At 36.8% G+C, this 13321-nt stretch overlaps 1 protein-coding gene across 1 annotated transcript; it reads right to left on the reverse strand.

Annotated features, from left to right (window-relative positions):
• Positions 1–325: 325 nt before the first annotated feature.
• Positions 326–3843, reverse strand: LOC143460253 (protein arginine N-methyltransferase 5-like). Its single transcript, XM_076957695.1, has one exon. The coding sequence runs from the start codon at positions 2956–2958 to the stop codon at positions 1039–1041; it is 1920 nt and encodes a 639-aa protein (XP_076813810.1). The 5' UTR covers positions 2959–3843; the 3' UTR covers positions 326–1038.
• Positions 3844–13321: the final 9478 nt, after the last annotated feature.

The raw sequence follows: 13321 nt of genomic DNA on the forward strand, positions 1-13321 counted from the left end.
ATTAAAAACTAAGGTAATTAATAGTCTTTTGATTATAAGACTGGTCTTGTGAGTACGAACTTAATCAACAAACAATTAATCTCAGGGTATACTTAGCCCATCTGCTTCCTTTGCGTACCAAAATGGAACACTTGAAAAACTAACGAATTGCTGAATATGAAACGACTCAGTCATAGCACTACACGCTCGACGCACGTTTGACCACGCTTGCTGTGGAAAACATGCAGCTACTTCCTTTAACGCACAGGACACATATGCAATGTAAAAGCTTCTGGCGGATATGTTCGTCCCGTTTGCAGTTTGGCAACAATGTCACTCAAGCAACTCCTTTCGCATGTGAAAGTATGTTTCATTTTGTGTCTTTAGAATAATGAGCACTCGCTATCAAAGAATAAAGGCAAAATGTTTGACAGTAGCAAATAAACAAGTGGCATATTGTTCAAATATGATGATTAAAAGATTTCTATATGTTTCAAGACTCATGCTACTAAACAGTTCAGCAATAAGCACAGATCACTTTGTGATTGCTGCGTATTCTGAATGAATTGGGGAAAATTAAGTACGTAGATCCAGATTGCCAACAGTAAGACGGAGATATAATTAAATGCAAGATCGTCAAGATGGCAACACTTATTTCTGCTGGTAAACACAACTAACAATTTCCATACATCCATGTATACCTATTTTAAATATACATTGCATTTGTAAACATCAAAATCCACTTTTTAATTCATCCTTGAAAAGAACTTCAAAAGAATTTTAAACAACGAAAAAGACATTCACGATTATACTTACAACTAGAATCACGCTCAAAAAATAAAGAAGGCAATATCGGAGCACCATGGTATTCTCTGTTAAAAATTGCTTGAAAAAGTACAAAAATTAGATGAAAAATGGTTTAATGTCTCACGAGCTTAGTCCAAAGCGAGTTTATGATGATACCAACCATATTCATACAGAAAATTAATCTTGTACAGGAGCGTAAGAATGAAACTGTAGAAGGCAAATGTCAGTGACAACAACAAAAGCATACAGCCATTATAGACCGATGGTGTAAGAGCGCCCCCCAGGGTTGTGTATGGAGGAAATGCATGGTTCCGTGATAGCCCATTCATACCAAACTTTTTGACCTAAGCAACATCGCCAGATATTGACAACTACTTTCTCCCCATTGTTAACCTGGATGGGGTTGAGAAGTGGAAAAAACAATGGGAACCAACTGAACATTCCTGGTGAATGAGATTCTGGAACAATGCTGATGCAGATATCCTTGTATAAACTACAGTAAAAATAGCCAGCTAGTCCATGAAGCACTGTATCAGAAGAAATGTCAAATGACAATTCGACATGACGAGCATTCCTTAACTGATGAAGTTTTGTGCCTTCATTGAGATTTTCAGTATTAATAACATTCTTTTCTTTATCCTTACCAGAAAAGCTTGGATGCTTAAATGTAAAAACAGGCTTGGCAGTTGCCAGTTCATTGTAATTATGTATGCGAACAACGTAAGGTGTTTCAAATGCAGTTTCTTTTGGCTTATCGCGATCAAGTGCGCTGGCGGCAGTGACTTCATTAAACAGTTTTTGTGACGAAGCTGGTGACAAATATGATGTGTAAGAACTTGGAATGCTAATGGCATCTGTTTTCAGAAAGCGCTCAGCCCCATCCAGACACTCTGGTGACAGCTCATTATCACCGAAGGACCCAAGCAATTCAGAAATAATGATGTCAGCTAATTCTGGTGCATTCCATACCCTCATGTCACTGGATACAATTGTGACATCATCATTTGCCCATTCTGTACGTTTTAGCAATTGCAGTGTAACTGATGCACTGGCGTTCTTTTCCACAGCATAGCACTTAATCTTACGTTTTGCATTCTGAGCAGCTTGAAGTGCTGCTCTCACCAAAGGTCCTCTTCCTGCACCCAAGACCATAACAATTGTCACAGTGGTGTCAGCATCCCGCTCTGGAACTCTGTCAATCAAACATTCACAAATAGCTTCCCGATATTTAACATATTTTACCGGGTCTTTTTCAAACACTTCATAAGTTGCAGATTCCAGATTATCCATTAGAGGCTGTAATGGCGATTGAAGATAATCTTCATATCCTTTGGCAAACATTTCATATTGATCAGGAGGAGGCTGGTTTTCATACAAGTGGGCAATATACTGCTGATATACTCTCACACCATCGTGATGCGAGTAATTTCCAGTGATTAATACCTGACAATTTAACTTGAAAAACTGCACCATTAAACTCTGATGAGCCCTAGAAAGTACGGGATAACCTTTTCTGTTGCATAAAAACACTGATGTATGTAGAACTACTACTTTTATTGGTTCTCCCAGCCACTGAGCAATTTCAGCCTGATCAGGTAAATCAGCCGTGATTTGTAATGCAACACCAACTCTGTTGTGATAATTGCAAAGTACCCTAAACTTGTTCCACCATCTCCAAGGGCTTACACTTTTCTCAGTGTTACCATTGCATTCACCATCGGTATGTGTAAGTGGTACACAAACCCACATTGTCAAGTTGTGGTGACTTCGAAGCAAATGAGTATAGACCAATTTTGCAAGACTTGCACAATCTTCGTTTTGAAGGTGGACAAGCATAGCTGGAAGACTTAAGTAGGCTGCAAAATTTAGTTCCTCATGAGCAGATCCTTCATCAGTAGCTTTATCCAAGTCTGATCCAGAAAACGATATCCACTGTGACATTTTGCCAACCACAAGGGTACTCCATTCCTGGCTTCTAAGCATAAAGTCTGGCTCAGATGCATCGCCAGTGCGATGCCCAGCTGAACATTTTAAGAATGGCGTTTTCTGCTTTGGGTCCACAAGGTCAACACAAACAAAGTCATAGCCTTCACTGCAAGCACCTTCTATGGATGCTTTTAAGTCCCCATCAAATCCCAAGTCCAACCCACATGACACTCTTTTCTTAGACATTGTTAATATCTATGAACAAAGATTCTCTTCCTGTAAGTCAATCAAACGCCAAATTAAGATGTCAAATTTTCAACTTAAGTAATTTATTTAAAAAGAACAGAACAAATTTATACTTACCATGTTTAAAAATTAGTATGGTAACTTAGTAAGATATCAGAATATTTATCAACAAAAAAGACTGAAGATAATCTTTGCGTGGCTTGACCAATTCGACGATTCCTTATCACTTAGGCCTGGTTACTGAGTATGTAGTATACCTTTGAAAATGATGCTCTTTTATTTATTGTTTGTAGTTTTGCCAAATGTCATGTTGTGCACAGGAGCAACCAAGGTCAATATGCTTTGGTTAAAGGCGTCACAGTGAGATTAAAAAAAACTACTTGCTTATTCTTTACTTGATATTGGTGTCTTTATAGATATAATTTGTTTCTACTTACATGATTGTAAGCTATCGACATAATGCAAGTGTGTAAAAATGCAAACAATATAATATTGTTTATTTATTTTTAAGTTGACAATTTTCAATACCTTTCTAACTAAAAATTTTGTTTTTTATTGCCAGCATGTTCTTCCAAATAAAATAAACCCAAGTGCCGGGCTTAAGATAGTGTTCAATCTCTATTCTGATTTATATTAATTCGGTGTGTCAGTCATTCAATTAATCCTCAATCATTTGAGTTTAAGTCTAGTCATGCGTGTGTAATTTAAGGGATATTATGTCGTTGAATATATTATGTTATTCAGAGATTTTTGTGGTGATGTGGTATTAGCTACTAGGGTAATTCTCAGACACAGATATTGTGTAGCGATCAATATTTGAATCTTATATCAGCATATATTGTATTATTATAATAAGGGAATTGTAACAGTCAGGTAATGTAGTACTGTTGCCAAAGCACTTAGTTAAGAACCTGAAACCGTTAACCTACTGTATAACAATGCAGGCTAAACATCTAAGGAAGACCCTTTAAACATTCAAGTTAAATTAACAAGATACTATAAAAATAGCTTCACAAGCGTCCGTTACCAAAATTGCAGTACCGTGACCAACAGATTTTTGCTGATAGATTTATTATTCGAGAACAAACCATGATGAATGATGAAAATAAATGCTGGTCAAACAGAATGGGTGATGTTCATTACATTTTAATTTAGATAACTTTAAATAAAAATCATTCCCATATGGTTCTTAAAATGTAGCATAGCCTATGTTTCTTAAGAAATCAATTAACGCAATTTGCTATCAATAACAATGCATGACTCGTACACTGACATGACCGTACACTGACTCCAGAATATAAGTCAGATTCAAGCAGAGAAAAGTGGTTAAAAAAGAAAGTTACAGAAAAGGTAGCTAAGAGATAATTTTTGAAAAATAGAGGAATTAATGTGTATTGTGCAATTGTGCGAAAAAAGAGCTCTATCATTTGTTTTTTCGTCATATATTACATTGAAATTTCATTTTAGGCTTGAAAATCAAGTGTTTCTGAGGTGGGTGAGTTTAATCCAATGGAACTTAAAAAGTATTGTATGTAGAGACTTGAAATCATGTAAAGGCATTCATATGTTACTCAACCCCCAAAAAATGGTGACAGTAACTCAGAAAAGGTCAATTTGCAGTTGCCATGGTTGCGCCAAGATGTGTACCAAGTCCATGTAACAGCAACTTTATGTGGTTTGACCGTGGGCCGTACTGGAAATTATGGCAAATGCACCCTCGAAATTCGGTTTTGTGCACCAGAATGTCTTTTTATTGCCAAAAGAGGGGTTCTACAGGCTTTGTGTTAAGGCTAATGTTCATTGCAGACAGCAAATTGCACCTAGTACACCCTTTTGCACCCAGTGTGCTAAAATTTTAGCCTGCACTCGGTCACCCCAATTGAAACTGTGCTGCGCCCCCGAGATAAATAGACATCCATTTTTTAGAAGAAAATGAAATCTCTGGGGGGAGAGGCAAATTGGATGTCAGGTAATTCCCCCATCGTGAAAGCTTAAGAGCAGCACAGTAAGATTGCTGGGTAGTTATGTTAAGCAATAGCATTATCACATTTCATTTTACACACAAAAAATCATGTGCGCATAGATGCAAATTTTGACATAATAGCGTACGCTGAAGCCTCAATTTTTTTTTTATTAAATACAAATTGACGTTTAAACAACCAGTTGTTTTTGTTTGTTTATTATAAATCGGCATGAAGATAAAAAAGTTTGGCATGCATGTTGCAGCTGCCACACTTTCCACTTCGGGCAATGACGAGCAATACAATATCTTGAAAAATCCCAAAATTTGAGATCTAACTCCCCACTGGAAAGTTTGCTTTCAGTGCACCGGATAAGTGCGCCAATAAATGTAATGCCAGAGCTTGCACAACGTCAACATAATAAGTAACTTATAACATAGCGCAAAACGGTAAGTCTGCAACAGAAACCGGGTGCATCATACAAACTTTCCAATAGGGGTGTAACTCAGACCCATATCAGATATCCTGCTCGTTAATTGTTCAGAAGCATGTATTTTATTGTATTTAGCATCGTAACTTAGCTCAACTTGCTTACTTAGTGAGCGTTGTACCTTTCGCTCCGTACAGTTAATGGCGAAAAATGAGGAATATACAAGATCAGACATATTGCACCCTGTGTCTACTCTCTAGGTCTGGACCAGTGGTTTTCAACCTTTTTCATAACCTGAGCCTTTTAACAACCCAAGATGACCTGACGACCCACTTCCAAAATAATGCAGTTATGTAGCCTACACAAGTACAATTAAAAATAAGGCAAAAGTAATGTATGAAAGGTTCCAATAATTAAGTCTATTTATATTATATTCTACAAACACAGTACAGTCAGTACACCATAAAATAAAAATATATTCTTAAAAACTACTAAGAGTCTTTCACTTCCAGAGTCTAAGACTAACTGTTAAAAGTCTGTAGCAGTTACTAGTCTTCAGAACCGACCGTGTGACAATGTTTTACAAGGAAAGCGATGCTTACGGAACTGACAATGCCACTCAAGATTATAGAAGAGCAAATGGCGAATGGGGCATAAACAACAACTAAACCTGGTGAAATGAAATTCTGCTTACGTCTAGACTAACTGCAGTTTTCCTCCCTGAGTACCCCTCATCTGCTAAAATATGTTGGTTTGAGCCTTCATTTCAGCTGTATGAGACATGTTTTTGCCAACTTTTTAAGAAAGAGTAAAAAAATACAGTAGGCTAGGCCTAGTATAATAATAATATAATAAAGTACAGTAGTACTGTACTTGCAAAATTAAAAAAGAACTAGGCTAACAACGCTAATGCTTGAAGCATACAATTTTTTCTGGTGAAATGTAGCAGCCAAATTATTTCGTGAAGTGATTATTTCACGGTATGTTGGTCATGCGGCCTATTGTTAAAGACAAGTGGTAGGTTTGCAGAATGTGTATGCAAAAAGTTGATTTTAGCTATTCAAGGTTTTATTGGAGTTAGATTTAGAATAGAAAGAAGATTTAAGTTACTTGGTTTATGTTATAACATTCAGGCTAGGCTATAGGTTATAACAAGAAACTGTGAAAAATAGCTTTGAACGCACAACCTTTGGCTCTATATAGGCCTAGTACAGAAGTGTACATCCAGATGACCTCACAGTTTGGGCAACTGAAGTCTAGAATGCAAAGTCATAGCCTATTGTGGTTGTGCAATTCTGCACTAGACTCCGATTTCTTCCAGTGAAATAGTGGCAGCGACTATTTCGGCACTGATAAACTGACATACCTTGCAATCTGGGCGCTATGGCGTGCACTGAAGCCTCAATTCTTTGTTTATCTATTCATTATAATTTGCCGCAACGATAAAAACGTTTGCCGTACACGTTGATTAATCTCGAAGGTAAAGATATCATACTTTCCGCTATGGAGAGTGACCACACGGCATCTGTCATTCTGTCCATTGACTACAGCGTTCCATGCTGCAAATTGCACACGTTTTTTGAAGATCAACGACATCTTATATAAGAAAAACCAACACGATTGTTGATCGTTGCCGCCAGCTCATGCGCTAATCCCATAGATATCTTATATATAATAACTAGATATCCAACTCTCGCTGAAAAGTGAAGCAAGCCTGCGATGACACATGCGGCCAAAAGCGTTGGGCGAAAGTGAGAGAAAGGCTAAAAGCCAATTGTAAATTAGTTCTGTATAGGCCTAATTCTATTGAAGTTTTTCGAAAAGCCGAGGTGTTTGCACTGCGCTATCACCGACTGTTTTTGTAAATATTTGTATTTTAGCTGTATCAATGAGTAAGCTTGCCTAGGCTAATTGCCTACCGGTACCGTATAGGCCTAGCATAAGGCAATGTTGTAGCCCTTCATTTGAGTAAGAGTTGTATGATCCAAAGCAAAGGATTGATACATAAAAAATTACTTTCAACAATTTATTGCCAGAAACATCCTACCATTCGCACAAACTGCTCGCTAATGATACCGGTACGGTACGGGCCGTTCCAGTATCTAGGCCCATATTTAAACGCCAAACACCCTTTAACTATGCAATTGAGCTTTAGCAATATTGTTTAGCGTCGTCTGCATCAAAAAACGTCTTTCCATTTCATAACTATTTGCCAATGTCACATAATCCTTTCATATGTTCTGTGATAAATATATCAATTAATGTAATATAAAATTGTGTACCACATAGAATTCTCATCTATCGAATCAGTGAAGCATAAAACTGCGTGACGTAATCGATTGCTTCCCCTGTGCGTGCATTACGAGTCATCACTTATCAGTCGTATGTTCAACGCCGCAACATGTCTTTATGCTGTTGCTGTCACAATGTTCTATCTTGATTTATTCGTTCAATGAAGCTTCAATATAATCAGAATATATAGTTGTCGAGGTGTACAATTAATTCTAAGATTAAGAAAAGCAGACAACGACCTTGAGACTCATTTATCATCGAAGACAACAATTCAACAGACAAAATTGTAATTGAAGTGGTCGCCCTTACAGGCTAAGGAACGACAAACAATCATTTCATTACATTTCCTTTCCACACATATGCGCTAGAGCGTTTCTGGTCGTATATGTTGACAAAATGGCGGTCCCACACTGGCTTCACTTCTTAAAGCGCAAGGTAGTTGGATATCTAGTTATTATATATAAGATATCTATGGCTAATCCCCGCAATAATCCATAGATATCTTATATATAACAACATTGTATATTTAACAACATTGTTATATATAAGATATCTATGCAATAATCTCACAAGACCCTAGACTAGAGAGCAAACACATATCGTACGTGACGTATTGACGTCGCACACCATACAATCATAGATAATACATATATAAGAAAGCAGGCAACGTAGCGTTTTTTTTAGTACTGTGAGAGATAAAAAGTTTGCGTTGACGTCTGGGGCCATTAGTGGTTAAGGGACTTGTTTTGCGGCAGATAACAAAGTCGTACTTTTGCGTTGTTTGACATCGAAGTTTTTAGCTGTATCTGGATGCGTTCATCTTAATATTACCTGGATTTTTAAAGCAGATAAAGCAAAATTTCTGCACTGATAGTCAAACAAGACAGGTCAGAGGTGATCGCGTTATAGCGAAAAGTTGTTTGGTTGACAATGCGGTTGCTAAAAATTGGTTTATGTATTATTATTATCTATGTTGTATGACGTCAATTAAATATGTGTTTGCTCTCTAGTGACGTGTTTTCTCGTTGGTTTGTTTATGCATCAAGGTCAGCTGCTAAAGGTCACTAACCATGCTAACCAGTTATTCATTCTACTTATGTCACCGACAGGTGCACAATCTTTTATTTCGTGCGTGAAATAAGTGACTAACAGAACAGATTTGTTTATGCGGCAATCTTCCGTGCTGCTGGGAAGAGCTCGTACTTCAGAAATGAGGCAGTTATCGTCGTGAGTTTAAGTTTACGTACGATTGAGACAAAGGACCATCTGTGGCGTTCGTGATAATAATTGCAATATTTATACAAATTGGCATTTTGCATGAGTTTTTGTATTTTCTCCAGTTTAGATAATGTAATGTTTGCAAAGCTGCGTATATTCGTGCTAAGCTCTTATTCAAACAAGGAATTCTAAACCGACATATTGGACGCAGATATAAGTATTTCAAGTACCTTGTATTTACGGCGTAAAGTTTGAAGTGTACTTGATGAAATGTATGGATGACGTAGAATAATAGATATTACACATATAACTTATACGTAGCAATGATAAATAGAACATGGCGTTAGCTGATTGGTTGAGGTGTATGATATAAAAGGTTAAGCTTGGTTCAAATCGTTCTGCTCTGGCTCGGGCTGACTAGTCTCTGAGGGCTTGTCCCTACAGGACTGGCTAGTAGCCTACCTCTTAGAAAACTCTCTTCGAAACTTCTCTTTGCTATTGCTTATGTTCTGCTGAATTGAAGTATAGCTGAATTATTCGGAATTGGAATCATTATTGAATTCAAGTTATAGCGATGTTTAAATGTGGAAAGATGGTGTAAATGTTTCTAATTCGATACAACCTATTCGGACAATATAACAATTAGACTTTATGAAGTTGGTGTTGATTTGAAGAAACATTATAGAGACAGTAAACGCAACGGAGTCAAAGACAATTATCTCGGAGTCTAACAGTAAGATTGACAGTCTTGGCTGTACGCCAAACCTAAAAGCAATCCACCACCATCATCCCCATACATCTTTGACAAACTCCACCGCCGCACAACCAAGGAAAGAATCACGCATTTTTTCAGATACAAGAAGTTATTAATTGCGTTTTGCATTTAATAAACGTTTTGCGTAACAACGTATGCTACGTATTGAATTTAATATTGATTTTTCATATAAACAACAGGATCGCAAAAATACAAGCTATATTTAAGTTTTTGTGCACAATTGTGATGTCAGTATCAAGTACGAAAGCAACTAACGAAAACTCGCCGCTAACACGACCATTTTACTTCTGTCTCATCGATGGTTGACCACACTTACGGGCATTTTGTGTACGTAATAAATTTATCGATTAAATTATCGACCTTTTTTGCAATTCTCTTAAATCCGAGTCTTGCGGGCAGATTCGCGTTGCATCTTTTATTTTGCATGAAATAACATATCAACTGCAAAGTTTTTGTTTGTAAGATAGTTAAATAGTTACGAGATGTTTTAGTATCATGTAAAAGCGGAATAGAAGACAAATGGATTTGTTCATTTGCCAACAAAATTACAAGTTTAAACAATGACATGACGAGATACCATAGCGAAAAACCACGACGAGAAACTCGGCCACGTGATCGCAGTTTTCTTTCTCCACAGTCATGATCCAAAGCATACATAGGGATCATTCTATATACCAAAATGTAGCTACTAAATATCAAAATGTAGCTAATGCAACTATAACGTAGCTACTAAATTAGTTACAATGTTTCTACTAAATTAGTAACAATATTAACGCACTCTTTTTGAACGTAGACTGCCGAGTTTTTGTTTGTTTTCTTTTGTCAGATTTCATTCGTCAGAAATTCACAGAGATCAGTTGGGAAGAACTCATTTGTCTTCAGAAACTGACGCTGCAATTGCATTCATATCAACAAAAAATTTGACATGATCATCATACAAAGTCTTACTCTATGCTGGTTCTGGATATTCTAAATCAAAAATCTCCTACAAGACGTTCTTTGGGCAAAATCAACAACAGATATCACTTTTTCTTTTTATTGTATATGGTAATATGGGAATGATGGTGGTGGTAGCTTTATGGGTGGCCTAAGCCAAGCCAAGTCTTACTGTTTGACTCCGAAATAATTGTCTTTGACTCCGTTGCGTTTACTATCTCAATAATGTTTCTTCAAATCAACACCAACTTCATAAAGTCTAATTGTTATATTGTCCGAATAAGTTGTATCGAATTAGCAATATTTACACCATGCTTCCAATTCCCAATATCTTAGTAATAACTTCAATTCAAAGGAATAACTCAGAAGGAAGAGAATTTCTAAGAGAGCGATTTAAACCAAACATTTGCTTTTATATTCCCGTATTGACCAATGAGCGCTTGCCAATTAGCCATACAGTCAAAACGTATCTACTTGTCAAATGTTCCAATTTAAGCTTTTATCACAAAGAATTCAATCGATTTACATCGTGTACAGAAAACCACTAGACACACTTAACTACGTCACATGTAAATTTGGAACTACGCTTTGAATACAGATTACTAGAAAACAATACATTTTTACGTACAAGCTATGTTACATCTTCTATTATACCGAAACCCTGACCAAGTACCTTCAAACATTACACGGTAAAATACAATGCTACTTGAAATACTTCAACTACCGTCCATACGTTAGTTTGGACTTTGATTGTTTGTATATGGGATTAACTCGAATAAAACATACAAACGTTTTAATATTCAATTTCGTCTAACTGGAGAAAATGCAAACTTATGCAAAATGCCAATTTATATAACTAATTGCAATTACTATCATGATCCCCACAGTAATATGTTCTTGTAAATTGTAACATAGTTCAACGTAATCGCTAGTGTGTAGGCCTATGCGCCATAGTCGGCGTATGTTTTATTCTTACGTAATAGCTTAGTTAAAGGGAATCTAGAGGCATGTGCGCACAGTTAAGAACGAAAAATAAATAATATAATGCACTGATACATCACGTGTATCAGTTTCAGCATTTTTTACAACTCATTGAATGTCATCCAGTAGATCCTTTATTCAGAATAACAAAATGAAAATGTTGCTAGACCGATTATGGTCTTCCGGGTCGGCAAACTTGATGAAGCTTTTTTCCACAATTTAGAAGAAGAGATCGTTTCTTTCAAATTGTTAACGGCGAGTAAAATGTTCTACCATTCCAATAACGCCCTTGTGAACAGGAGAAGGGAAACGGTAAAAAATATCTTTCCTTTTTAGGTTGGCCCTCACGTTATTTTCTAAGCTTAGGCGTCCACAGAAAAAATCCTATTAAAATGTTCCTTGTGAACAAGTGTCGGTTGTAATTTTTTGGACTTGTCGTCAATTTAAGGGTTACAGATATATTTTAATTTGAAAATACCCTCCAGGGTCCGGTGGCCTCAGACCTGCTATCTTGTGTAATGTAATATCTATGGTTGGTTGTGCCAACTTGAACATGGCTGGCAATAACAGAAACAAATTGGCTTTAAATCAAACAGTAGTTGTCAGTAAATTTAGCCTACTGGTAAAAAGATGTTTACTAAGATGTGTAGTGGTTAAACAGTTATTACCATGAATAAGTGGCAAAAATGCACATTCATAGTTTAATTATGATGGTTGTTCTTACTACGTTAGAAGACAAAGAACAATAGTGATGAGTCAGGTATACATAGGTGAGCGGTACCGCGGTACTATAGGCTAGTACCGAATTACTGTATACCGCGTTACTTTTTCAGTACCGATACTGGTACTATCAGGACTTTTGAAAAAATGTACATATTGCATTCGTAGCAGCGTCTTTTACACGAAAAGTACCGAGTACCAACAAAGTACCGAAAAACATTTTTAAAACAGTACCGAAAACCGGAACCGTCGGTTCAATTTTTGCTAAGTACCGGTACCGTACCCGATGGTACTTTCAAAGTACTGACTGCCCACCTCTGCTCAGGTATTTGGATCAAGTATGAATGGAATGTTTCCTGTGACAGACAAGTAAAAAGTATCGGTAATGGTAGAACTTTCCGAATTAAGGTCTCCAGTTTTTTGGGTGGCAAGATTTTTTCGACTGCCTATATCAAGGGTGGGCAAACTTGTTCAATAAAAGAGTCACTTGTGGAAAACTACAAAAACCAGTGAGCTGCAAAATCAGTAGTGACTGTCAATTTGGTTATTATAATATAATATTATGTAAGTAGTAGTAATTTTGGGATATTACTATTCAGCTAGAAAAGCCACAAAAAACATGTCGGAGAGTTGCAGTTTGCCCACCTTTGGCATATATACTTATAACAATTAGAAATTGGAATTTAGTATACAAATGCGCAACTAGATGACATCACAATTTGAGTAGCTGTTGTCTAGTATACAAAGGCATCCTGTCCTTGTACACTGTTATACTACTGTAGACCCGGAAATTATCCAACTACAGTGATTATTTTTTATATTACACGCGTGTTGGTCATTGGATGCATAAGAATTCCCATACGGAAAGCTTGCATTTTAGCACAAAGAGATTTACGCCAAAAAATCTCTGGTCTATGTTTTACACCATGCCAATATTAAAAGTCTAATTATTTTCCGCTGCAACACCGTAATTTTGCCTCTGCACTCTCGAGGTCTTGCCGAAAACTGCCATACTGCGCAACCCGGGGCTGAAACTGATATCTACTCCAG

This window comes from Clavelina lepadiformis, chromosome 5 (assembly GCF_947623445.1).
Source record: "Clavelina lepadiformis chromosome 5, kaClaLepa1.1, whole genome shotgun sequence".
Lineage (NCBI taxonomy): Eukaryota > Metazoa > Chordata > Ascidiacea > Aplousobranchia > Clavelinidae > Clavelina > Clavelina lepadiformis.

Bases quoted from the DNA above. Each gene is read 5' to 3' on its own strand.
- LOC143460253 (XM_076957695.1), bottom strand. From the start codon at position 2,958: ATGTCTAAGAAAAGAGTGTCATGTGGGTTGGACTTGGGATTTGATGGG.